Here is a 26,185-nt window from a genome sequence, read left to right as displayed (position 1 = left end):
TGGCAGCTGGAGTCTCTGCCAATGGTAGCTATGCCGTGCAGTGGGGACTGCTCAGTGGGTACAGGGTGAACTGCTTGAGGAGGGTCACTTGCCTACATCGCTTGTCCCAAGGTCAGTGGATGCTGACTTGAGGGCTTGTCTCTTGCTCCGGTTGCCATGTTTCATTCCAGTCTGCCCCTTAAAGAATAAAGCCAGCAGAGTGTCACCCGAGGAGACACTGTGGCCTTACAGTGCCCCCACAGAGCATCCTGGGGAGGCCAAACTCGACCAGGCCATCACTGCGAAGGGGGATGAAGACACCAGGATGAAGCTTGCACCCTCGGCACCTTTGAGGTGACACCATGCTCGGGTGAGAGGAGATCAAGGCACAGCCACGCTCCCAGGACACTGAAAGGACCTGGGGCTGACACTGCTTCTGGGTAAAGCTGGGAGCAGCACCGGGCTCTAGGGAAATCCATGGACAATGGCAGCTCTATTGGATGGATGGCGTGGCATAGGCAATACCTAACCGAGGGGTGCCCAGGCACAGGGCAGGGAAAGGGGTGGTCTTGTTCTGCTCCCAGGTCCATGAAAGGGTGGCTGGGTGCAGCTTTGGCCTGGTTTTACCTGGTGTGCATTGTAGTTGGGCTGGTTGTGGAGCAGCGGCGGGGGACAGATAGACAGGTTATACTGCAGCGGCTGGCCCAGCAATGAGTAGCGCCCATCACCTGCAAAAGGGAAGCAAACATCTGGGGGGGGGTCCAAAGGAACCCCAGGGAAGCCCCAGCTCTGTGCTGTCCCCTTACCTTGTGTCGGGCCCATGGGCCGGGGGAACTGTGTGAGGACAGGGAGGGGGCTCAGCCCCGTGCAGACACTGTTGAGGTTGGTGACGGGCGATGGTGTCGGGGATTGGGTTGGGGACGTGATGGGGCTGTTCAGTTGGGTGCTGGCCTGGGGGAGAGAGAGCGTTAGAGAGCGCCTGCGACGGGTCCCTCTCCTGCCTCATCACCATGGGGTGATCCCACCCCCATCTCCCAGCCCATCCAGACGGCACGGGTGCTGGGGTCCTCTGTCCCGCCAGGCCGCTCCCGCAACAGGAGCTGCCTTCCTCCCAGTCCTCTCAATACCTGAGCACTGGTGTCTGGGTTGTACAGGTCTCCTGGCTTCTGCCCCCGCTGGTCCAGGCTGTAGTACTTACAATGGCTCCACTGCACCACAGGGGGATTCTGGGGGGCCTGGGGGCCATTGGGAACATTCAGCTGCATCACAACCACGCCAGGGCCTGATGGAGACACCCCTGAGGAGAGATGACAGCACCGCTACTGCCCAGGCTCTGTGCACTGCAGCTCCTGCTCACTGCAGAACAAGTCTTGCACCAACCCACCAGGCCCCAGCCAGCCTGGGATGTAATGCTGGAACCCCAATTCCTCTCATCCACTGCTCCCTGGTCCCATGCGCTGTCCTGGTGACACTGAGCCACGCTGCCAGCAGATGGGGTCCACAGCCCATAGCAGCTCCCTTTGCCTGCTCCTACCCTGCCCACACGGCAAGGAGATGCCAGGCCAGCATCAGCTGCTGTGCCATGACCTGGAAATTCCCAGTGGGCTGTGGGATGGGTAAGACTAAGGAAACCCACTGCACAGAAGCTGTCAGACTTCACCGAACCCCAGACTGGTTTGGGTTGGAAGGGACTTAAAGCTCCTCCAGCTCCAACCCCCTGCCACAGGCAGGGACACCTCCCACTAGAGCAGGGTGCTCCAAGCCCCTGTGTCCAACCTGGCCTTGAACACTGCCAGGGATGGAGCAGCCACAGCTTCTCTGGGCACCCTGTGCCAGCGCCTCAGCACCCTCACAGGGAAGAGCTTCTGCCTAAGAGCTCAGCTCAGTCTCCCCTCTGGCAGGTTCAAGCCATTCCCCTTGGCCTGGCCCTACAGGACAGCTCTGCTCACTGCAGCCCCTACAAAACCTGATCCACTTTGTGCAGAATCAGTGCCAATGCTGACAGTGACCACTCTTACCTGAATACTGCTGCTGCATCTGTGGTGGGCTGCAGGGTGATGGGGACTGTGGCATCTGATACTGTTCAGAGCCAGGAGGCTGCAGGAACCCCACCGAAGGGCTGTGAAGCAGAGAGTGCTCTGGTGAGGTGCTGGGAGCTGGGACTGGGCAAGCTCAAGAGGTGACCAGCATCTGTGGTACCCAGGCACCTCCCTGAGCTGCAGGAGCAGGATGCTGTGCCCTTCCCTGGGGCAGCAGGACCCCTTTCTCCCCAGGGCAGGTCAGAGATACAGAAGCTTTACCTGGTGCCATTCTGCTGGGCAGTTGGGATGACGCTGTAGTAGATGGGCACCCCCCCAGTCTGAATGCCCCCCTGCACAGACTGGCTGGCTGGTACAAGCACTGGCTGCTGGAAGGGCTGCTGGACCACACTCTGGGACTCATTGGCCATGGGAACCTGTGCAGGGAGGAAAGAAGCAGCACTATTTAATGACAGGTAACATGGAGCAGAAGCAGGGAGAACTGGCCCCAAAGAGACACCATACAAGGTAGAAGAGATGCTGGATGGGTGGCTACTGCAGCCCACAGCAAGCTTGCCCAGGCAAAGGGAGCACCTCCCAGTTCTTCTGCAAGCACAACAGCAAAGGGACTGACTGGGACTCAGTCCTCAAGGCACGTGGGACATCCTCAAGGCATGTCCCACATAGATGCAGACACAGACAAGCATCTTCTCAAGGGAAGTCTCCACCTTTGGCTCCACCATGCAGGCACAGGAAGAGAGTGCTTCCCCCACAGCCCCCTTCCCAAGAGCCCCTCATTGGAGAGCAACTGCAGCCTACCTGGTACGAAGGCAGTGGAGTGTACTGGACCATCAGACCTTGCATCTGGCTCCCCATATTGCTCCTCTGGCTGCTGAGGAGGCCAGGGGGCTGCGCCTGCTGCACTCCCATCATATTCTGCATCTGGCCACCCATGCTGTTCCTCTGGCTGTTGAGGAGCCCAGGGGGCTGTGCCTGCTGCACTCCCATCACACCGTGGTATGTTTGCTGCTGGTTGGACATCATTGGCTGTAAACCTATCAGAACAGGGTTTAAATGGAAGAGCTTCCCAGCTGGCCACAGGAAACAGCTTGAGACTTGGCAGCTGAGGTGCTCAAATCCTGCTTTGCCCCATCTCTTGCTAAAAAAGTGGGAAAAGGGCTTCCCTTATGGCAGGCGTGAGAAGACCTTAAGGAAGCTCCTGGCTTTAAATCCACCCTGGGACACCTCAGTGCATGCTACACACTAAGAGGGAGGGAAAGGACCAGAAGGGGCCTTTGCAGCTGCCCTTTGCACAGCCTGGCCCTAGGCAGTGCATGGGAGATCCTGAAGAGCCAACAAGAGTTACAGGTAAGGAACCCATGCCCCTTGGCCCCCATTTCCCCCCGGCTTACCAGGCTGCTGGGACTGCTGAGGGAGCTGCTGAGTGCGCTGGGAGCTGTAGGCCACTGGGTGACTGAGAGATCGGTATTGCTGGCTGGAGTTTGGGTACTGCCCGGGAGGGTAGTAAGAAACCTGAATCTATGAGAACCAAGAAAACATGGTGCTGAGAACACAAGAGGGATGGGACCGAGAAGGCTGGGTCCCCAGGACCAGTCTGCTCTCCCACCTTCTGCTGGATGAAACCAACCAAGAGATAGCTCCTCAGGCAATCAGCCCCTTCCCGCTCCTCCCAGCCTCCACATCCAAGCCTTTCCCAGCCCAGCAGTGCAAGAGCACTTTCATCACACCCAGAGGCAGCAACCTTAGAGGTTATAAAGCCATGCAGGACCCCAAAGAGAGCTTAGAGGTGTCAGCCCTGAGTTGGTCACCGAACCTATGAACCTATGGTCAAGTGGGGTCCCCAGGTAAGTGCCCCAGAGGGGCAAAGAGGCAGAGATCACCCTGCTGTGTGCTGACCCATCACAAATAAGCAGCAGAGGAAGCAGAGACCCACTCTCAAGGAGCTGCTTCCCTGCAGCCCCCTCGCCTCATAGAGGTGCATATCCCCTTTGGGCTTGTGGGTGCTCTTACTTGCTGGGGAGGCTGAATGTAGCCCTGGGGCTGCAGCACCTGCTGGGTGGGGGCCGTGTGCCCTGAGGCAGAGTAGTTGGAGGTGGGAATGGACTGCCCAGGGGTTGCCATGATGAATCCTGTCTGCTGAGGATGCTGGGAGATGAGGGATGACTGGAACATCGCCGAGGAAGGATCCGGTGCTTCCGTAGAGCCCTGTCGGCTGAGGCTGATCTGCCCAAAGGGGTTGCTGAGTTCATCGGCCTGCATCGGGGAGAAGTGGGAAGGATGGAGGAGGACAGCACGTAGGACATGGAGGACACAGCTCTGCAGACCCCTTCTCCCTACTCTGTGGGGAGGAGCTCACCCAAGAAAGGTCCCCAGAAATGAGCCACACACCAAGAGCACTCTGCAGCATGGGGCGGGGGGTTAGAGGCATGCATGCTGCTTGCAGGGCTGCATGCTCAGCAGGCACTAGTGACAAGCAGGGCCCCACACATGCAGGGGTGGCCCCAGCCCAGGGTGTGCCATTCCCAAAAGAGGTAACACAGTCTGACTGAGACCACAGGGCAGCCACGGTCCTTGGACCCCAGTGCTGGGCACAAGCATCACTTCTGGTGGAGCTTTGGCACTTGGTCTTGCCCAGGCTCTTTCCATGCTCATCAATGCCTGGCCCTGGTGGGTCTCACAGTCTCAGGCATCCCACTGCCTTGACCCTATGGCAGCACAAAGCCTCCGTGAATCCCAAACCCACTGGGTGCAGTGTCCGCAATGCACCTGGTTAGCAAAAGCTCACACAACACAGCACACGGGCACAACAGAGAGTGCAGAAGAGGAAATGGGGTTTGTACCAAGTTGTACTGCTGGGGTGGAGAGACTGGCAAGAGGACTTGGGGGCAGGAGCTTGGAGAATACTGAACAGGCTGCAGCGCTGGGACCGGCTATGACCAGCAGAGAAGGGAGGAGAGTGGGAAAAGGGGGGGAAGGAAGGACAGAAGGAAGGAGAGAAAGAAGGAACAACAAGGTTAGTCAAGTGAGGCAACTGCAAACACAGAGGGGGGCATTGCAGAGGGTTGGAAAGCAAGGAGAGCAGAGCAGGGGAGCAGTCACCTCTCTGGGAGGACACACATCCCCACCCCTTGCTTTGTGGAGCTGCGAAGGCTGATGCCTCTTGATGCTGACACCTAACTCAAGCACCACATCCTATGCTTTGAGCACTGAAGCTGCAGGTGCACCAGGGGGACAGTGTGTTTTCACATCTTTCACCAACACTCAAACACAGCCAAGTTTGGTCCTGCGCTATCAGGACAGCCAAACAGTACAAGATACAAAGGAAAACCTCAGCAAGATGCAGTGACCCTGTGTGAGCTCCAGAAGCTTGCTGGGTGTTCAAACCTCAGATGAGCCTCAGGAACAAAACAAAGTATGCAGGAACAAGGGCTCCAGACTCAGGATTAGCCCTGCAGGTTGTGGAATGTCACTTGGGTTTAACCCAGGGAGGGTCTGCAGAATACCAGACCCAGGTACAGCTCAGGTCTGCCTCTTCCCAGGACAGGAGGTGACCACTGGGGAAGCTCAAACCCAGCTACTGTTTGTGACAATCCCTCACCAGGATGGCAACAGGTTCCAGAACATGACCCCAGCACTCAGCAAAAGGCTATAGATCCCTTGCCAGGAGAGCTGCTGGCCTGAGCAGATAGTGAAGAGGCTGGCAAGCTGTCACATAGCATCATCCACAGCCACAGCAAGGCCCCATAGCATGGAGGAACCGTCACCCCCCAACAGGCAGCAAGGGTGAAGATACCCAAACCCCACTGGGCAAGTGTGAATCCAGAGCACCCTGGCTCCGTTTCTACCTCCCTGCTGGGTGCCCAAGGAGCTTATGGAGTCCCTGGATGCTGTGCAGCAACTCACCTGGGATATCATGTGGTTGCTCATGGCTGGCTGCTGCTGGGCTGCAGGTGGAAGTCCCTGGGGCTGTGGTGGTGGCTGCTGGGGTGGCTGTGGTTGAGGCTGTTGGGCTGTGCAGGGCAGGAGGCCACGGCTGGGCTGTGAAGAGGGGGATTGGCTGCATGCTTCAGGGGCACCTAGTACCAGACCTTGAACAGAGAAAGGCATGGCAGGGTTGGTACCTGAGAGAGAAAACACATGGGTTTGTTGATGGGGGGGTAGATCCTGTCACTACCTCCTGCACCGCAGCCAGATTAGAGTCTCTGCTGTCCACATGGTAGCTGCCCCAGGGGACAGGGTGAGCAGGCTGCAGGCTAAGCCAGTTTGCCTCAAGGTGCTGACACTCTCAGCACTCCGGGTTATGGCACCTCTCTCACCGTGTCTGTACAGGTCCACAGCTGCTCACAGCTCCTCCCCCTGCTCCACACAGGGAATGTGACCAGGAGGCAATCACTGTTCCACACTACAGCCATGACTTGCATAGCTGCTATTCCCAAGAGCGTGCTCTCCTCCCTGACCCCAGCGTAGCACCCACGTTCCACACTGGGACACAGCAGTCCCCACCCATAGGTCTCAGGTAGGTGCTATATGCCTCAGGCCTTCCACTGGGCAGAGGAACCTGATGTTAACAGCAGCCCCTGCCTGATGCAGGGCCCTCCACCTCAGCAGAGATGACAGCATGGGATGCTATCAGGTACACGCCTGTCAGCTCAGTACCCTAAACCAGTCTGTGGGGAGAAGCTGAGCTGCTCCCAGTCACAGCTCAGTTCTGTGGCTCAGCCACTAACTACATGGTCATGACCTGTTCAAGTGCTTGCCCTGAACAGAGAATCCTATTTTATGGCCTCACAGATCCAGCACACACACATCTTTGAGTACAAGCCTAGGAGATGGAAGGCTGGAAGCAATTCCTTCCCATGGGAGGAAAAACGGTTTGGAAGGAGCGCAATAGATGCTGCAGGGCATCCAGCTGGGAAATGCTCTCCTCACTATTTCAGTCTCACTTCCAGAAATAAAAGGGCTGTGAAACTATTGCTTGATGCCCAGTAGCTGCTATTTAATGAATTCTGCCTCTGATCTACTGCATTGCAACAGCTCATCTTCAGGCATTCTGCTAAGGATGTCTGTATCAGCAGCCGCATGGTGCAAAGAGGGAAACAGCTTCTGACAGTTGCCCAAGGGCTAAATGCTGAGATGGGAAAAGAGCCCCACAGTCCTCAGCACTTTCTCCCCCACAGAATAAATGAGGATATCAAAGGTGGTGCTTGCTTTTTCCCTCTTGCTCCCAAGTGAAAATTCCTGGATGCTGCTCACTGACATTGCACAGAGAAGGTAACCAGCGTGGCTCCTCATTTAGCACTGCACCATTAAAACCATCGGATCCCAGACTGGTTTGTGTTGGAAGGGACCTTAGAGCTCATCCAGTTCCAGCCCCCTGCCACTACACTCTCAGGAGTATAGTGAATCATATGGAGTGAACGTTGTAGGCAGATACCACTGAATGCAGTTGTTTGATGAGATAGACTGTGTGCCTGATGAGCCAGACTAATCTAGCCCTCCTTTGTTGGAAAGCAAGGAAAAGGGCCAGATGGTTCACCCTAACTAAAGGCTCCTTAGGCCTGTGAGGGATTCTGGAGAGCAGAACCTCTAGCACAGCAGGGGAGAGAAAACAACAGCTCCAGGGTATGGGACTAACCAATGTCCTTTGTCTTGGGGAGCTGTGCTAAAGGGAAGGAAGATCTAACAGGGGGTAATGAAAAAAGCAGACGATGCAACTGGTATATCCCTGTCCAGGTACTGGATGCATTCAGATGATGCCAACCACGTCCCACACCCAAAGCATCACGAGCCCCAGTTCCTCAGCCCAAAGACCGTGACCAGTCCAGTACCTGCCCGGGACGTCCTGCTGGCAGTGCTGCCTTTGCTGCTCCCGATGCTGTCCCCCCGTGTCAGGATGGAGATGCCACTGAAGCTGCTGGCTTTGGTAACGGGTGGTCGCAGGCTGCGGACGGAGCCATCGGAGTCTGTGCTGCTCCACGGCCGAGGTTCCAGAGACTTTATCTCGCTTTCGGTGCTGCTCTGGCGGCTGCCCGAGGCCCGGCTCAAACTGTCCCGGTTGGCCCTGAGGAGATGGAAGGAATGAGACCCCACGTCCCACGGCAAGGGGCAGCGGCAGGACCGGCAGCAGGGCACTTTGCGTGGGGATCTGACAGCAAACACATGCCCCGGGGCATAGCTTCCTCGGGGATGCACTAGGAAGAGCCAGGCCCTGCTGCTGGTCCTTGGTGGGCGTCGAGAGCTGGCTCTTGGCCCTTTTCCCTAGCCAGATCCCCACCTGGAAGAGAAGCCAGCGGGGTCAGAGCATGAGCCCTTGCTAAAGCCCTCCTTGTCTCACAACAGGGAGCTTTTAACAGAGGCCTTGAGACAAGGCTGATGGAGTCCACTTTCCACACCAGCCCTGGTGAGCCTTCCTGCTCAGCTGGAACACCTATGTGCTGGGATGTTGCTACACCCAGAGCCGTGCTCCCACTTGATCACCCTCCCTTAGCCCCAGATCCGGCTACTTTACAGGGCTTTAGAAAGAACCAGCACCCCATCCTAAGCAGTGAGCCCAGCTTCCAGCTAAGGCTCACAAGCACAGGCATGGGTTCCCAGGTCTTTGCCAAGGAGGAACGGAGAAGGCAGCACCGGAGGAGATACTCCCACAGGGCTGCAGGCTGAGCCCGGCAGCAGCTCCACACAGCAGTGGAGGGGAAAAGAAAGGCTTGGAAGAAACTTCTGAAGTGATGTCCTAGGATGCTGGGAGCATGGGAGAGCCAAAGCAAACACATCCCTTGGGAAACCTGAACAATGGTTCTAACCCTAAAGAGGTAAAGGAACTGGACTATGCAGACTCCTGCTTTTCCTACTCCTGCTACTCCAGGCATGCTGTCACACTCTTGCCTTCTAAAAGCACTGCCCCAGCAGCTTCAGCCATGCCTTTCTCTCCCTCTGCTTTACTACAGCCTGTTTCCAAGTGTGTCCACCAGCAGAGAGCTCTCTGCAACCACATCTGGGCTTCAGCAAGTGGAGGATGTATTGCTCCGTATGCCTGGCCCAAGATGTACGACTCTGAATGCTGGGTTTTGAAGGTGGAAAGTCTCTGGAGTTCACATTGACATCACCTCCTGCTCCTGAAGAGCTTGTCTGTGTCTGTCCAGAGCTCAAAATGGTCCAAAGGCCACACATCCTCCCTCTCTCTGCTCTGAAACCACAAAAGCAAGCCAGCAGGTTAACCAAGCTCTTTAGGGACAAGTCAGAAAAGCTCCTAGAGCAGCCCTGGCTCCTAAAGCTGCAATCCCATCAGCCACCATCACTGTTCGGTGATTCCATGAACACCACTGCCACGTGTGGTACTCCAGGACACAGTCCCTGGAACTGTGCTGAGGACATTTGATTTTCCACAACAGCATCCCTCAAAAGAGCCCGAGCCATGCAACAGACTGAGAGGAGCAAAGCTGTTCCTACACTCACTTAGATCACAGAATGACTTGGGTTGAAAGGGACCTTAAAGCTCATCCAGGTCCAACCCCTGCCACGGCCCAAAAGCCCCTCTCCAGGCTTCTTGTTGCCCCTTTAGGCACTGGAGCTGCTCTAAGGCCTCCGCAGAGCTCAGCAGAGGGGCAGGATCCCCTCCCTGAGCTGCTGCTCACGCTCTGGGGGTGCAGCCCAGCACATGCAGGGGTTCTGGGCCCAAGTGCGTGCTGAAGCTGGGTCCTGGGGAGCTTCTCTTCACCCAACACCCCCAAGTCCTTCTCTGTAGGGCTGCTCCATCCCGTCTCCCCCAGCCTGTGGCTGTGCTTGGGGTTGCCTCCTGTCATACACAGAGATGCTTCCCCTCTGGAGCTTTGTCTATGAAATGAGAGGGCAGCAGGCACGAAGGCTTTGATTTTCATGCTATTCTTTATCCTCCTCCTTTCAGCAGCCTCCTGCAGCAAGGTGACTTGTCACTAACTCCATCCTTCCAACCTTTTCATCCACAGGAAAACTACTCCATAAGAAAATGCTGCTCAAACATGCTCCCAGTGCCCTCTGCAGCTACTCTGCTTGAAATGAAAGCCTGAGACACTTCATTGCCACCACTAAGTAATCCAGCCTTTATCATCAGGGATTAGGAACAACCCCACCTATCTGGATGCTGATCCCTGTAAGGGCAGCGGGTTTCTTGGGAGAGAAGAGGCAGAATGGTTTAAAACTGCTGAAACCCTCTGGCTTCCCCACTCTTCCCTGCCATTCCCACCTTCTCCCCCCCTCCATTTTCATCGCTGGCTCAGCAAGAAACAGAACTCAAGAAATGGATGTTGCAAAAAATACAAGGTCAGAAACATCACAAGGAGCCATGCATGGGGCAAACTTCCTCAGCAGGACAAGGCACAGCCTAAGTCACAGAGGGATACCTAAAAATCTGCCTCCGTTTGTGAGAACTACGAGAAAAGGCTTCTTTGGAGGTTCTGTCAGTTAACATCAGAAAAAACAACATCATTCTAGAGTCATGCAGTCCTCTGCAGAGAAAGGCAGAGCTACAGATAGTGTCTGCTGAACAGTACTGACCTGCTGTCGGTGAGATATCCGTTCTGGCCAGCCTGGAAGCACGGGAAATACATGGAGATGGGAAGGAAAGAAAGGAAAGACTTAGTAACTTTGGAAGCAACCAAGCAATTTCAAAGCAAAGAGGAGCAAAGCACTAACAGTACAGGACTTGAACACAGTTTGTGTTGTGCACCAGTTACTCAGGAGTTTTGCTGCACACCAGGCCCACTTGGCTCTCCATCCAGGCCCGTTAGGAACCTTTCCTGGTACCTGTGACCCTGAGATGTGTCAAGAGTTTGCAAATCTGAGTCCTCAACTCCCTCCTTCATTGCTTTAAGGCAGCTTTGACGGTAGCTTTGTCAATGGAACAACCAAGGCCAGACATACAAGGGTCCTTACGTGCTAAATGCAGTTATCAGAGCCACGTCAAAAAGGCAGAGGGCTCAAAGCCAGCTCAGGCCACCCTGCGAGAGTCGCCCCTGTCTCTGGAAGTCAGATGCAAAGCGCTGGCTCAGCCCATGAACACAGAGCAAGGGTAAGTCCATGCCCACCCCATGGTGTGCTAACCCGGGGCAGCACGTGCTCCAGTCCAGGACTACAGGCAGGGCTGCTTGCTAACCTGTCTGGATGGCTTTGGGCCTGTGCATGGAAGACAAGACCCTGATCACAACCGGCTGCAGAGTCACTGGCTGAAGCCTGGTGACTCGACGCAGCTCAGCGCAGCGGCTGCCTTAACATCCTCCTTGGGCAGGCACATGGCAATTCCCATTAGGATGAATGAAAGGCGTCTTCCCCAAGGTGCTCAAAAGCAGCAGGCAAGGAGCTGGACTTTGAACGTGATCCACGGCAGATGGGCACTTGGAATCGGCCCTGATTCCATCACTTGGCACAGCATGGAGAGCTGCCTCCAGCTGGCAGACAATACTCAACAGAGCAGAGCACAGCAGCCTCTCTGAGCCAGATGTGAGCAAGGCACACAGCTCCAACTTAGAGGAGTTCCATGGAGGGAGCAGAGATTTCAAGGAAGCAACAACCAAGCTGGACACTCCATAAGAAAGACAACAAACGTACTGCCCAATTCATCCTGTAAAGGCACAGAGCCCTGCCTGATACTCCAAGGCCAGCACTGCTTGGTCAGGAGGTGGAAGTTGCAGCTCCTTTCAGATTCATCCATTGATTTGCTAGTCATGCCAGAAATGCCACTGCAAAAGCTTATCATCTTGCTGGGCAGCAAGGAGCAAACCTGCCCCCTCTGTCAGTCCCCACACGTGTAGTAGGCAATTTAGGGAAGGAGCAGACTGAGGAGTGGAGGTGTAGCTCCTCTATCTCAAAGGTCTTAGACATCTTTGGTAGGAGTTGGAATCCAACCCTAGGAAGACCACTTGGAAATGGGTGGAAAAGGCACTGACAAGATCTGACCTCTCAGTACAGTCAAGGCCACCTTCTGCCACAACGTTCCAGGAGGGTACCTGGCAAGTGAGTCATCCAAGCTTACCTCTCGTGCAAATATCCGCTCCCTGACCCGCTGATACTCTTCCTCTCGCTCTTCTATAGATTTGCTCCTTCTCCCATCCTGCAAGGGGAGTCTGATCTGAAGGGACAAACACATCTCAGCGGGTCAGCAGTTGCCAATGGGAGCAGGGGGCTCAGTCAGCTGCTGGCATTTTCATGCAGCAGTGTAAGTGGACGTGGATTACGGAGTGCGTGCAGGATGCCTGGATGCAGTGACACAGCCTCTGCCTTTGAACCTACCTTCCGAACACCTATGTCTAGGGATGAACATCCTGGAGGACTTAGTGCACTCCACCTCCTGGATCAAGCCCAACTACTCTGCCTGATTCAGAAAGGACAGATCAGGAATATCACCACGTGCTTCTGGAAGACTGTTCCCAGGGGGTCAAAAGCTAAAGGCCGCTCTTTGGAGCTTATGCCAACACAGCAGACTCCTGCTCAGGCATGAATTCTGTGCTTCATGGGTAGCTGCATCACCTGCAGAGTGCCACCACGGGGAAACCAGAAACTGATGCTGATTGCAATGACCAGCTCCCCAGCCTGACGACTTAAGTTCAGCAACATGACCCAAAGGCAAGGGATAGTGGTATTCTGGGGTGATGTAAAGATAGGAGCTACAAGAGCAAAGAGCCTGAGATCCCTGGTGAAGAGGTCTCCTGTCTCTTGCCTCTCCTGCCCCAGTTTTGACGTTCAAGAGTCTGTCTGACACAGGCTGGGAACGCAGCCACAGATGAACAAGCTAGCTCTGCATTACGGCTCTGGTGCCACCTGAGACAGCCCGAGGGCAGCCAGAGATTCAGGAGGGTTTTGAGCTTGGATGACTGGCAAAAAGTGTTGCGTTTTGCCGATGGTTTCCTTCCAGCAGCACTCTGAGTCCTGTTGACTTCGCAGCTGGACTCGCTGCAAGCCCCAGGAAGGGGTGGGAGAGATGCTTGGCAACACAGCTCTGGGGCATTTCCAAGGGAACCTTAGCAAAAGGCTTCACCTTAAAGCCTGGCCCAGCCACCAGATGATATTCAGGGTACAGGGAAGTACCCCCCATAGAATCCACACAAATTCTTCATGCATTTCCACTGTATTTTGTCAGGTTTTCAGGATATAGCTAGATGCGGCTGCTTGGGTGGGGTGGAAGCTTCTATTAAAGAAGGTTACTGCAGGAAACCCAAGAGAAATTGAGAGTTCTCAGCTTAGAGAAGTCACGTTTGACTTCCACAAGGTATGGAGACACTGCATTACCACCCCTTACCTGATTATCATCTCGGTCCATGCTGGTATCATCTCGTTTCAGGATGAACCTCTGCGGGAACTCTGCATTCTTCTCATCTTTGATGTGCTCAGAGAACCTCTGCTCAGGGCTGCAAAGGAAGAACCAGCCCTTGTTAGAAGGGGAAATGCAAGGCACGGAACTGTCTCCCTAAACCCACTGCTTTGCAAGGATTAAGGAGGTGTGCAAAGGTGTTTGTTGTGTTAAACCTCTCCTTTGTGAGGGCAACAAGAGCTCCGGCCTCTTCTCTGAGAGCTAGAGAGCTAGGAAGGGCTTGCAAATAGGACTGGAAGTGAAGGATTCTCCTCTTCTAGAGAGGGGACCTGCCCTTCTTCTGGAGGCAAAACACATGGTGTGGGATCCATCCTGCTCCGGACCAGGGCTTTGCAGCTGGGGCTCAGGTAGCCCCACGCAGGGAAGGGGATTCCAGCCCGGTTGTTCTCCCCCCTCTCCTTCCCCCTTACATTCGTGTGTTACTGGTCTTGTTGATGATGACTGCCTTCCCAGTTTGGTCCACGTTATGGTCCATGCCAAAGTAGGCAGCTACCCGGTGCAGCAGCATCCGATGGTACGAGGTCATCTGAGGGAACTTCTTAAACTGATTGCTGAGAAGAGGGGAGAAAGCATTAGAATTCAGAAGGCTTTGAAACAGGCAATGATCATCCAACACTGAAAGAGAGATCAAGGCTGGAGATGCCTTAACCTGATCCCACATCAGACCAGGGCACATATCCCAAGCAGTTAGTCACGAGTCAAGTCCTTGTGTATGGACAAATGGAGGTGGAGGATCAAGGCCAGGTTGGACAGGGACTGGAGCAGCCTAGTGGAAGGTATCTCTGCCCATGACAGGGGGCTGGAACTGGATGAGCTTTAAGGTCCCTTCCAACCCAAACCTTTCTATGACTCTGTGAGGATGTACAAAAGAAACTCTTCCCAGTGTGCCCAAAAGACACTCCAGACTCTTTTGCATGACACAAACACGATGATCACTTACTTGTTATCACTAATAAATTCCAGAATCTCCTGTTCTAACTTTAGTAGCATCATTCTATCCCTGTCAAGAAAACAAAAGGAAAAGGCCACCTTTAAAGAGTGAAATTCTGCTTTCTCTGTGTGATAGCCCTTCCCTGGGATAAACTCACAAATACCTGGAGCAAGGAACCCTGTCAACCAGGCTTCACACACCCTCCATAGGAGTGAACTAAGAAACTCCACATTTATTCATATATAGTAAATGAATTGCCAGATATCTGGCAGTTTAAAGTTGGTTTACTCTGTGGTGGCTTTGGGTAATATTGACTCTCTGCTCTGCTGGAAGCTCCACTGGTGGAGACTCCAGCTTCGCTATTCCTATGCCAGCATTTGGCTTGATTCTATTTATTACTGCCACAGCAGTGGTTTCTTTTGAGGCTGGGATTTGACAATCAGTTATAGAAAAGGTTTTCAAGTAACCAAGCTTCCTTCCTGCTTGCATTCAAACAAACACTATCTCTCCATCATACACAATTACATGTTTTGCTTGACTGCGGTATATCAAATCACAGTTGTCCTTTGTGTTTTTACACTGCCCCAGCTCCAGTAACACCCTCTGCAAGGTAAAACACACTTGCAGGTACTTTCCACAGCTGCTGTAATGCCCCCTCCTTCCAAGACACAGACGTATCCACACATGCACACAAACTCCATGGCTTTGAGAGTCAATCAAAGTGTTCAAGGCCAGGTTGGACAGAGTCTTGGGTGACATGGCCTAGTGTGAGGCATCCCTGGCCATGGCAGGGGGGTTGGAACTGGATGATCTTAAGGTCCTTTCCAACCCAAACCATTCTATGACTCACTGGTCACCAGGTACTCCCTCCCTTCACTCCATTAGCAAGTGGTTTTAGTGAGAAGGCACCTACCGTGGGTTTTTTTTCAGTGTATTTACTAAAAACTCATGCAAATCTATCCCAGTGGAGTCTGTATATTCCTGGCTGGAATCTGAAAACAACACAACAGCAACAGCAGAACAAGTTAACAAAACACTGCCACAGAACAGAGCGAAGGGAAGAGGTGCAGGTCTTCCCGTCCTCACAGGGAACTGAGCCTCATCCTCAGCACTGAGTACCCAGGACAGGAAGAGAGGAAGAAAAGCCCACCTTCTGCAGGCTGGGACCTGTATCACCTGGGCTCGAGCCCAGTTTCTAGCACAGGCTCTGAACACAACCTCTAGGTCAAGTGTCTCCATCTGTACAATCATGTCCCCTTTCTGCCATGGGCTGCAGGAGCATTGGTACAAGGCACATGGGAGGAGGATGCCAGAGAGAGGGAGATGAGATCAGCTCATGGAAGGAAACCTTGTCCCTAAACCCAACCACTTGGAGCACACTCAGGATATTCCATGCTATTATAGCATGTTCTGCACAAGCAATTGCTGCACCTTTGATACTGGGTGTGGAAGAACCCTGTTCTTTCCCTCTCCCCACAACCCTTTGTCATCTAAAAGCAAGCCCAGCAAAACCAGCAAGCAAAACTGAACCTGCCCCAGTGCAGAGCTGCTGTCTGTACAAGGACTTCAGCTGCAATTTGCTCACCAGATTAAATGCATATCTTTTAGCCATTTCTAGGCCCCAAGATCACACACACGCAGGATTGTGCAGCACAAACTGAGCTGACCTTGCAGCCTCACAGCTTGAGACTGCAAGCAAAAAGTCCTTATGGTGGGTGTTCTTGGGTCTGCATCTGCGCTGTTAAAAAGCCACCAGATCGCTGGGAATGCTGCAGGAAGCCTGCAAGTCTGCTAGGGCACATGCCAATCTAAGGAAATGCTTCCCCTCGCTCTGCAGGCTCTGCTCCAGAAAGGATGTCCCAGCAATGCTACAGTCACCATCGAGCACCTCACCTCGAGACAGCATTTTCCTCGGTGCCTTTTCTTTATTCTTGTCTTTTTCTTCCTTCTCAGCCCCATCTTTCGTGGACTTTTCCTCTTCCTTGTCAGAAGGGCAGCTAACATGCAACTGAATGACATCCTGCAACAGAAAACCCCACGCTGGTCTGAGTCACTTGAACGTCCCCTGGAGCTGGGACAGCCAGCACTGAAAGGCAGGGGATTCAGGTCGTGGATGTGAGCCATTTCACAAGCAGCCCCATTCTAAGAGCAGCCAAAGCAGTCTCTCTCCCCACCCTCCTTCCAATGAGAAGCCTTTGGCAGGCACTGAGGGGACTCTCAAGAGCATTTGTCACTGTTGTTACTTGCCTGGATCACCTCAGAATCTAAATCACACACTTCCCTGTTTGAAGCTGATAAGATGCTGTTACATCCTTGACTCACTAAGGTGAGTCCTGCACTATTTCAGGAAGACTCTTCTAAAGCACCTCCCTGACTGCTGCCCACCTCCAAGCTCCAGCTTCTCTGGCACTGCCCACAGTGACCACAGATGGGGATCACCTCTTTTGCTCTGTGAGCTGGCTGCTTTCAGCCTGAGCATCAGGGAAAGGGCTTGGATCAAATCTTCCTTCCCACGGCCAAAAGCCCAGGGCTTTTGTGAAGGCCAAGTACCATTCCACTCTGGGGGCATAAGCTTGCACAGTGTGAGTAGCTGTGGGTGCCCAGGGGGTTGATGCTGATGATTCTTTGCACGTATGAGGAGTACCCCCAGACATAACCCATTCCTTCAAAAGCAGTCTCTTGGGAAAATTCCTGGCTCTCAGAGGACAGGACATCACTTTCAGTAAGGCAAGGATTTTCCAGGCTTCCCTGCTCCACAGCTTGTCTTATTCTAGGCCTACCTGCGACTCCAGCAGCCCATCTACAAAGGGGCTGGACGATTCTTCACATACAGCCAAACTCCTGACCAGTTTAAGCTTTGAATTAGACTGGAAAAGGAAAAGAAAGAGGACAGTTAAGACACCACAGCCAAAATGCACCCACTTAAGGTCATGATGCTGCACTACCAAGCCACTCACACAGCCAGGTTGGACACAGCCTTAGGCAGCGTGGTCCAGTGTGAGGTGTCCTTGCCCATGGCAGGGGGTTGGAACTGGATGATCTTAAGGTCCTTTCCAACCCAAACCATTCTATGATTCTGTATCAACCAGTCCCATGAGATCCCAGGGAGGAACAACAATAAGGAGAAAGGCTTGAGGTGCACAGATGTGTTCTGCCTTATGCACGGCAGTTGTACCTAACTCTGTCTTTTAACTGGAGAGTGTAACATGCCCTGTCCCTCCAGTGACACCTCTGAATTTCACTTCTGGTGTGTTGGGCTCTGGGGAAGGGAAACGAGTGGCAGTAAATAGGAGCAAACAGTTCCTTCATGTGCTAAAAAGGAGCACTCCTGCTCCAGTGCATGGCAAGTGACCATCCTGAGCCCTCACAGGCTGCCTTCTTGCACCTGCAGACAGGAAAGGCTTGAGAGTACCAGCCTGGGATCATGACTCAGTGCAGGGTAGCCACAACAAAGAATGGGACATGAGAAGAGGTCATACCTTGGCTCTTTTCCTGGCATGGCCATGGCTTGAAGTTCGTCTCTATGGAAAAAGGAAAGAGAAGGCAGGAAGCTGAATGTGGGGGATGCCCCCAAGGGACCACCCCCTCACCTGCACTTACCTGAGACTCCTGGCGCACGCTGACCTCCTCCCCGCCATCCTTCTCCACCTCCTCCTTGCTCGGTGACCTGGATATGTATTTGGTTTTGTTCACAGATTCCTCAACCACCTTTTTCTCCGACTCCTTCATTATTTCCAGAGACTCCTGGGCTGTGTTGCTGTTGGACATCTTCGGAGCCCTACGACGCAGCAACGGGCACCTGCCAAAAGAGATGGCCAAAAGGGGAGAAGGGAATCAGGTGCTGGAGAGAGTTTTTAGCTGTAACACAGACTCTTGTCCATACAGGTTGTAACTTCCTTTTAACTCATGTTGCATACAAAGACCCCAAACCAAGCACCCCAACGACAGCACAACCCCTTGGCTAAGTGGCTCAAGGGGACCTTGCAGGAGCTCCACAACTCTCACCAAGACCTGAGCAGAACAGAGTCTCTAAGATACACAGAGATCCCCAGTGCAGGCATTGAGCCCAATAACTTCTTTGATATGAAAATGATTTTCCTTTCCAGGAAAGGAAGAAGTGATGTAGCTCAATGGTTTAGAGTGAGGGTGCTGCATGGGGGCAGCTGTACTCTGCTCCGATGCCTCTGACAGCAACTAGGTCAGAAAAGGGAGCACTTGCTTGATTTACTCACCAGCCCCCCATAACAAGTTTTTAGCCCCAAGCCAAGCACCTCGGAGCATGGTAAAGGGATCTTCTCTCATCACACTACAATGGAACTTTAGCATCACAAGGGGAAGATCATCAGCTTTCCCTCTCCTCTTCCAGAAAAGACAACTCAGAGCCACTGAACTGACATTTGTCGGCTGCCCCCTCACAATACAGCTTCTAGCCCCAGCAGCAGCCCTGCAGGATGTTTCCCTGCACATCTAATTCAATGAAGGTATGCACATTGCTAGTGCTTCTCAACAGCGATGCTTTCGAGAGGAGGTTTCCTTTTGGTATGAATGAATCAGCCCTGCTCCCCCAGGCCAGACGTGGGATGCAGCAAGGGGGTGGCAGACAAGAGCTGCTGCGACAGACAGCGGCTTGCAGAGACAGTGCAAGTTCAGAGGACCCAGAGGGGTGGGTGGGACTGAGCTGAGCCCTGTCAGGGACATGACAGAGAGGATGTGTTCAGCTCTGGGGCAACGCCACAAGGCTGTGGAGCTGGTGGAGTGAGTCCAGAGGAAGTCATTGAGATGCTCCTAGAGCCGGGCTGGTTCAGCCTGGAGATGAGAAGGATTCTTAAGGAGAGACCTTAGAGCAGCTCCCAGTGCCTAAAGGGGCTGCAGGAAACCTGGAGAGGGGCTTTGGACAAGGGATGTAGGGACAGGCCAAGGGGAATGGCTTTAACCTGCCAGAGGGGAGACTGAGATGAGCTCTTAGGCACAAGCTCTTTCCTGGGAGGGCGGTGGGACACTCTCCAGGTTTCTTGTTGTCCCTTTAGGCACTGGAGCTGCTCTGAGGTCTCCCCAGAGCACAGGACAGGGGGAGAATCCCCTCCCTGAGCTGCTGCTTACGCTGTGGGGATGCAGCCCAGCACATGGCAGGGCTCTGGGCTCAGGTGCACACTGAAGCTGGGTCATGGGGAGCTTCTCTTCAACATCCCCGAGTCCTTCTCCTCAGGGCTGCTCTCCATCCATCCTCCGACCAGCCTGTATTTGTACTTGGGATTGCTCCGCCCCAGGGGCTGGACCTTTCACTTGGCCTTGTAGAACTCCATGAGGTTTGCAGGGGCCCGTCTCTTCAGGCTGTCCCGGTCTCTGTGCATGGCATCCCTTCCCTCCAGTGTATCAGCTGCACTACACAGCTCCAGCTTACCACCAAACTTGCTGAGGGTGCAATTTTCAGACTCAGCTCAGGTCATCAATGTTAATGGGATAGAGTTTTCACTACAGAGAAGGCTGCAGAGCCTCACTGCCAAGAAGAAATCCTGACACAGCCATAACAACAGCAGCTTTCTTCAGGCTGCTTATAACACGGAAGGAAAGCATACTTAGAAACAAAGCACATCCAACCGCAGGCTAAAGCAGAGTTAAAGTGCTCTGAGGGCTCAGAAACAAACATCCAGAGGCTGGTGATTCACTGGGGGGGGGGGGGCAGGACAGTCCCCACCACGTTGCTCGGGTGGACAAGCATGTCAGTTCTGAGCACTGGGAGCAGATGTAGGCAGGATGAGCTGGCCCAGCCCAAGGGAGGTTTGCTGGTGCTACTGATAATTCAACCCCAACAAGCTGTGGCCTTCAGTGCTTCACTTCACCCCTCTGTGTAAGGCTTCAGTATCAGCATCATCTATCACAAAGTGACGCTCGCACCAACAATTTGCTCATTGGCTCCGGAGGCAGCCAATGAGAATCGCAGCTCCATGGCAACAAGGCTCTGTCGCTAGGAGCAACCGGATGATGATGGGGGTGATTTTAGAGTACCCCCACCTCCCCATTCCCCTTCCTGAGCACAGCGTCTGCTGTAGGAAAAGGTTTTCACAGGAAGAAGTGGAGGCGGCTGCAAATTCAAGGCATTAAAGGCTCCTCGGCTCTCCTGTGCCAGGCAGCACAGGGCTCCCTGCCTGCACAGAGGCTTTTGTCCTCCCCTCTCCTGCCAGGGCACGGCAGCTGGTAGGGGGGTTGCTGTATTAAAGGCCAGATGTAACAGGAGGCTGTGCTAATACAACCACCGAGGGCCACCACTGACCCTGAAACACCTCCCTCGGTTCGGGGTCCAGTCTGCTCTGCAGCGTGGAAGCTGCCTGCACAGACAGGCATCCCACAGCAGGTCCGAAGCCTCGGCTTGAAAGCAGACAGGTAAAGAGCCTTTTGAGTACACTGCTTCATCAAATCACAGACTGGTTTGTGCTGGAAGGGACCTTAAAGCTGCCCATAGGCAGGGACCCCTTCCACTGGAGCAGGCTGCTCCGAGCCCCTGTGTCCAACCTGGCCTTGAACGCTGCCAGGGATGGGGCAGCCACAGCTCCTCTGGGCACCCTGTGCCAGCGCCTCAGCACCCTCACAAGGAAGAGCTTCTGCCTCAGAGCTCAGCTCCATCTCCCCTCTGGCAGGTTCAAGCCATTCCCTTGTCCTATCCCTATAGCCCCTTGTCCAAAGCCCCTCTCCAGGTTTCTTGTAGCCCCTTCAGGCACTGGAGCTGCTCTAAGGTCTCCCTGGAGCTTTCTCTTCTCGAGGCTGAGCAAGCCCAGCTCTCTCAGCCTAGCTCCAGAGCAGGGGTTCTCCTGCTGGGGAACACAGCACCCTATCAGGGGCAACAGTCTGACCTAGAACTAGCACTTGGAGCAGTGAGAAAGCCCCACCACCATATCCAGGCACGCTCATAAGCTGCAACTGTCTCAGCCAATGAATCAACCTGTCTTGAGCTCTTTCCACTGTTTTATTACCAGTTGAAGAGAGGGATTTAATTCCTCACTCCCATTCAGTTCCTGCAAAACCTAGAAAAAAAAAACAACACAACCCAAAACAAACAGGAAAAACCAATCAAATCCAACCCAAAGCCCAGGAGGCCACTTGTATCTGACTGCACAGTGCATAGGCTCCCAGTGCTTAGTCACTGCCTTATATCTTAATCTCCACCCCCACATTACATCAGAGGTGAAATGATGATGCAGATGGAAAGGTTCGACTCCAGGTGGAAATAACCTTACAGGAACAAGGAGACAGGAAATGCAAGTGAGATGCAAAGCCCCCTCAAGTTCAATTCTGGAGCATATCAGGAGGCCTCCAGCACATCCCACCCAAACAACTCCACGGAGGGAAAAGATAACACCAGTTAAATAGGAACAGAGGAAGCGGAGCCTGGAGAGAGGTGTAATCCTGGAGTGCTTCTTCATTCTAAGTACCTCTAAAAGGCTGTTCACCAGTACGGGTGCATCTGAATTATCACACCATTCAAAGCAGAACGAGTGACTTCTTGCCCCTCCAGATGTTCTCTCTCAAGACAGGTCTTTGCTTCCTGCCCCAAAGGCCACTTTGCTCTTTTTCTGCAACTTAAACTGCTGCCTTTCACAGCAGCAGCCGAGTATCAGGAGCAAAGGAGGTATCTTCCACTTGTAACCAAGCCCTGAGCCTTCAGAGTGAGAGCAGATATTGAACCAAGGAAGGATTCCCTGTACCAGTTAGGAGGGTATCCCAGCTCGGAAGCATCCTTACCACAAGGACCAACGCAAGGGGAGAAATGGCCTGTCAGTGAAGCGACACAGATCCTGTTCCTCTGCCAGGAATACAGAGGTGGCAACGTCCATAGCACCATGCAGTCAGCTGCCATCACTGAGTCAGCTCTACCAGGGGCTCACAACCAAAGGAGAACAGCAACATGACAAAGGAAAAGTGTGTGTGGGGGTGTTTCCCCCCCTCTACCAGGAAACTGCTGACTGGGGATAGCAGTGGCAGGAGGAGTCACCATATGCAGGAAGCTTCAATGCGGAGTTGCCCGATGTGCTCAGAGAATCCAGCTTGGCTGCCTGCATAGTTGGGTCCTTGCTTTTGACTCCTGGAGCAGCCTATACGCTATGCAAGAGCAGAGCTCCCACCTCAGTGCTGCTGCGAATGAGTTGATGACACAGAAAGAAGGCAATCATTGGACTCAGGCATGCTGGAGATCTCCTGGGGAAGATAATGCAGTTCAGCACCAAAGCCAGAGGCTGTAAAGATTCCCAGATCCCACTGCAAGCCTCCTCCCCATCCCGATTTGGCTTCCTGCTCCACTTTTGAGGCATGCTTCCTTTTATATACACATCGAGAGGAGAAAATGGTGCATGGAGGGAGGGAGCACATGAAAATGCAAGCGAGCAACCACGACAAACAGTTAGGAATCAGCTTAAAATAATGCATCCGTTATTGCCCGTTATGGACCCATGCACTGGAACAGCTTTCATGTGCAAGTGACCCAACAAGAGAAGGAGACTGGAGGAAAAGGAGCTGGAATTCTGTTTGCAGCGCTCAGCATCCACAGTGGAGCCTCACTGCTCCACACCACCTCTTTGCCAGGCAGTTTACTTGCGTTTCCAGCTCTCCAGTCGGAAGCACCAGACTCGAATCAGCAACCCAGGGTACTCTCTGCTGCTCTACAGCACTTCTGGGTACCAAAGAATCTCTGAAGTACTTGGAACCGGATGAGTAAACTTTGCTCACACCTATTCTAAAGGCATGAAGAAAGAGATGCAGAGTTTCTGCTCCGCTTATTCAATGCCCGCAGCTTTATGTGACTCCTAGAAAGGCTGGACAGAAAGGACAGCACTGGGAGAAAGGAACCTACTGCACGACCACCACGGGAGGGTTTCCAGGAGGAGGAGGTCAAATGATACCAAAGAAAGTGAGTTTAAACAGCCTCAGGCTTCAAACTTCCTTTTACTTGAGGTTCACAGCCATAGAAGCCACCTTCAGCCCAAGTCAAAGGAGTATTACCTATTTGATGTTAAAACCAGACAAATGAAACAGCGATGCTGTTCTCTTTCCCTTTTATTTTGGGAGCTGCAGTGAACCCTCTCCTCCTGGCTGGGAATTAAAACCAAACCACAAACCAGAACACATGACAGAATGGCAGAAGCCATAGACACAAACGGCTCGCCAGGAGGAAGGGCTCGTGTCCAGTCCCAGCACAGCACTTGTGGGCAGCTCCTGGGCAGTAAAGACAAATCCAAGGGGAGCACCTCCCCATCAGAGAGTTCCCTTCTCCAGTTCCCCTGCTTTTCCTTTCCCCATCACGAGCTATTCCTGTCTTCAGCTGAAGAGCAGGGAACTGCTCCCGTGACGTCAAAGCAGTCTCCCAGCAACAACGAAGGAGGGCTGTCCACCACAGGGGTTTCCTGAAAAGCTAGCAAGGAATGATCCACCTCCTTTTCACTGTGTCAGGATGCAATAGGAGAGCACTGAGCAGGAATTTCTGTTAACCCTTCCACGGCCCACAGGAAAACCCTGACGCATCCTAACTTTTCCAGAGAGCCCCCAAGCAGAATTCCTTCTGCCTGAGCCCATCCGCAGTGAAATCCCCGATCAGGTAGGAAAGTCCTGCAAGAGATGGAGGTGGTAACCAGGCTCCAGCAGAATGCCTGGCATTAGAAGGAGCTCTTCTTGTGATGGACACAAGCTCAATAGGAGCGACCAGTGTGCAGCTGCAGCACAAAAGCCAACAGGATGCTGAGGAACATCAACATAGGCATCACCAATAGGGATAAGGATGTCATTGTCCCACTCAGTGCCTGCTGGGCCATACCTGGAATGCTGTGTTCATCCCTGCTATATGGAAAGAGATGTGGACAGGCTGCAGAAAGGCCACAATGATAATGGGCAGCCGTGTGAGGAAAGGCTGAGGGAGCTGGGTTTGTTCAGCCAGGAGAAAAGAAGTCCCAAGGGAGACCTTGTCACCATAGTCCAGGATTTAAAAGGTGGCTACCAAGAAGACAGAGGCTTTTGACAAGGAGTCACATGGAAGAGGGGAGCTGGGCACAAGAGGGGGAGATTCTGCCTGGAGATAAGGAAAATCTTTCCCAATGAGAACAATCAGCCACTGGAATCATCTCCCCAGGGCTGGACACTATCAAGATCTGGCTGAACAGGGTGCCGGGATATCCAGTCTAGGTCATGCTTTGCCTAGGAAGGTTGGACCAGATGATCCTTGAGGTCCTTCCAACCTGGAATGATGGGCTTCCCTCATTCAAAAAGCAGGGCTGCTATCTATATCCCCTGTTTTCAAGGCTGATGCTCCTGCTTCCCACCATGCTGATGCTGAGCCACTTGACACACTACAGGGCAAAGGGGTACACTGCAAATAGAAGACACTGAGGCTGTTTTCCAGGTGGGATCCAGAATCGGAGCTGATCATTACACAGAGCAGGGAATGATGATGATGATTTAAGGGGGAAAAGTAAAACATCAACTTAATCTTTTGGCTCCCAGCTGCAAAAGTTGGACTTGACAGAGAAGAAGGAGTATGAAGAGCAAGTAAGGGGTAAGGTGTTCCCCTTGCCACTGTCCCCACAGCCTTCCCCATTCACTGCAGTGGCTGCTCCTGCTGCTTGCAGATCCTCAAGCCACAATGCTTCTTTAAACTGGAAGCATCATCTGAGGCTTGAGGATCTGCAAACTGTGACATTTTAAAGACATGAAGGGAAAGGAAATGGGTCCAACACACCTGAACAAATATCCTGCAGGAGGTAACATCAAGCCCGAGAAAAGCAGCTCCTAAATCTCAAATGAAGGGAACATCATCTCCAGTACCCTAAGGTTTTTTAGGCAAGACCAGGTGATGAACCTGTGTGAAAAGGCGATGAAGGCAACCTCAACTCCCGGCTCGACTAAACCCAGTTCAGCAATAGGCTTAAACTGATTAAAACAAAGGGTTAACAAACACAGGTGAACACGAATTTAGTCCTACAGAACACCAAACTGCATAAGCTAACCTGAAAGCGTCCTGTGGCACACAGCCACTGAACTAGCCAACGTTTCTCACCAGCGAGCCAGCTTCGAGCAAGTAAATCCTCTCCTGTATAACCCAGCAGAAGAGCAGGAAGCGTTTTGTCTTGGCATAAGAGAAAGTACCCAGGAGGAAGCTGCATAAATGCCGAGCTACGACACAAGGAGAACCCATGAGACCGTCACGGGGAACTCCTTCATGACATGGGAGAGTGCAGTGAGCTTGCTGGGGATTCCCCCGCCGCCGGTGCATCCCCTGCATCACAAAAGGAGGAAGGCGAGAGCCCATCACACGCTCTCCACTCTCGCAGAGCCACATATGCACGTTAGCACAGCACCATTTTAAACGAACCCCAGCAAAGCAGCAGCAATCCTGTCACTTACTCACCCGAGATGAAGGATGTCGGCTCCCCAGCCCTGGAACACTTGCATTTATAGCTCTGCTGTATTTCACACAGGCTGGGTACGGGGAAGAGGGGAAGGAGAAGTCTCCAGTCAATCTCCCCTCAAGCCCAAAATAACCGAAGACTTAGTCTAAAAATAAACTCACCGCGGTGGCTTTGCACTCTCAGCAGGTCATCTGTGCCCTGATGCCAGTGGAGCCCTCATTGCCACGACCAGCTCAAAGGGAACTTAGCCAGGATACCAGCGCTCCTCCGAAGAGCTCCCAGCCCCGTCCGAACCGCTCGCGATCGTCGCTGCTGCTACAGCAAGCTAATTGCTCTGACAAGCAGCTCTGAAGCAAAGCAGAGCCCAGCTGTTGAGAGGGATGTCAAAGAGAGCTCTGCCAATAGCCACATGCACACACCCCCCTTCCTGCTCTCATTCAAATACTTCAATGGAGCTGCCTCCGCACAGCCCTGCACAGCCCCGAGGAGGCTTTAAAGATGTAGCAGCCCT

At 53.3% G+C, this 26,185-nt stretch overlaps 1 protein-coding gene across 16 annotated transcripts in view; it reads right to left on the bottom strand.

Annotated features, from left to right (window-relative positions):
• Positions 1-26,185, bottom strand: part of R3HDM2 (R3H domain containing 2) — a 39,448-nt gene that overhangs the window by 1,303 nt on the left and 11,960 nt on the right. For 2 of the 16 annotated variants that reach the window (XM_062632634.1, XM_062632632.1), the window contains exons 2-22: positions 17,888-18,086; positions 17,767-17,808; positions 17,068-17,154; positions 16,181-16,307; positions 15,201-15,279; positions 14,297-14,356; positions 13,767-13,907; positions 13,285-13,393; positions 12,022-12,117; positions 10,548-10,579; positions 7,847-8,079; positions 5,922-6,139; positions 4,859-4,948; positions 4,029-4,271; positions 3,410-3,536; positions 2,817-3,052; positions 2,280-2,434; positions 1,998-2,098; positions 1,107-1,276; positions 607-930; positions 93-177 (exon numbers count right to left, since the gene is read on the bottom strand). In XM_062632634.1, coding sequence (XP_062488618.1) covers positions 93-177; positions 607-930; positions 1,107-1,276; positions 1,998-2,098; positions 2,280-2,434; positions 2,817-3,052; positions 3,410-3,536; positions 4,029-4,271; positions 4,859-4,948; positions 5,922-6,139; positions 7,847-8,079; positions 10,548-10,579; positions 12,022-12,117; positions 13,285-13,393; positions 13,767-13,907; positions 14,297-14,356; positions 15,201-15,279; positions 16,181-16,307; positions 17,068-17,154; positions 17,767-17,808; positions 17,888-18,055 — 2,923 coding nt within the window. In that variant the 5' untranslated portion in view covers positions 18,056-18,086. Of the gene's footprint in view, positions 1-92; positions 178-606; positions 931-1,106; positions 1,277-1,997; positions 2,099-2,279; positions 2,435-2,816; positions 3,053-3,409; positions 3,537-4,028; positions 4,272-4,858; positions 4,949-5,921; positions 6,140-7,846; positions 8,080-10,547; positions 10,580-12,021; positions 12,118-13,284; positions 13,394-13,766; positions 13,908-14,296; positions 14,357-15,200; positions 15,280-16,180; positions 16,308-16,726; positions 16,889-17,067; positions 17,155-17,766; positions 17,809-17,887; positions 18,087-25,835; positions 25,960-26,185 lie in introns of those variants that run through there. The other 14 variants (XM_062632633.1, XM_062632628.1, XM_062632635.1 and 11 more) reach the window with 14 other exon arrangements.

Source organism: Pezoporus occidentalis, unplaced genomic scaffold (assembly GCF_034315485.1).
Source record: "Pezoporus occidentalis ecotype Australia unplaced genomic scaffold, CSIRO_AGI_Poc_V1 ctg392, whole genome shotgun sequence".
Taxonomy (NCBI): domain Eukaryota; kingdom Metazoa; phylum Chordata; class Aves; order Psittaciformes; family Psittacidae; genus Pezoporus; species Pezoporus occidentalis.
The sequence above is the reverse complement of the archived record's forward strand: the minus strand, read 5'-3'. Positions and strand labels throughout refer to the sequence as shown.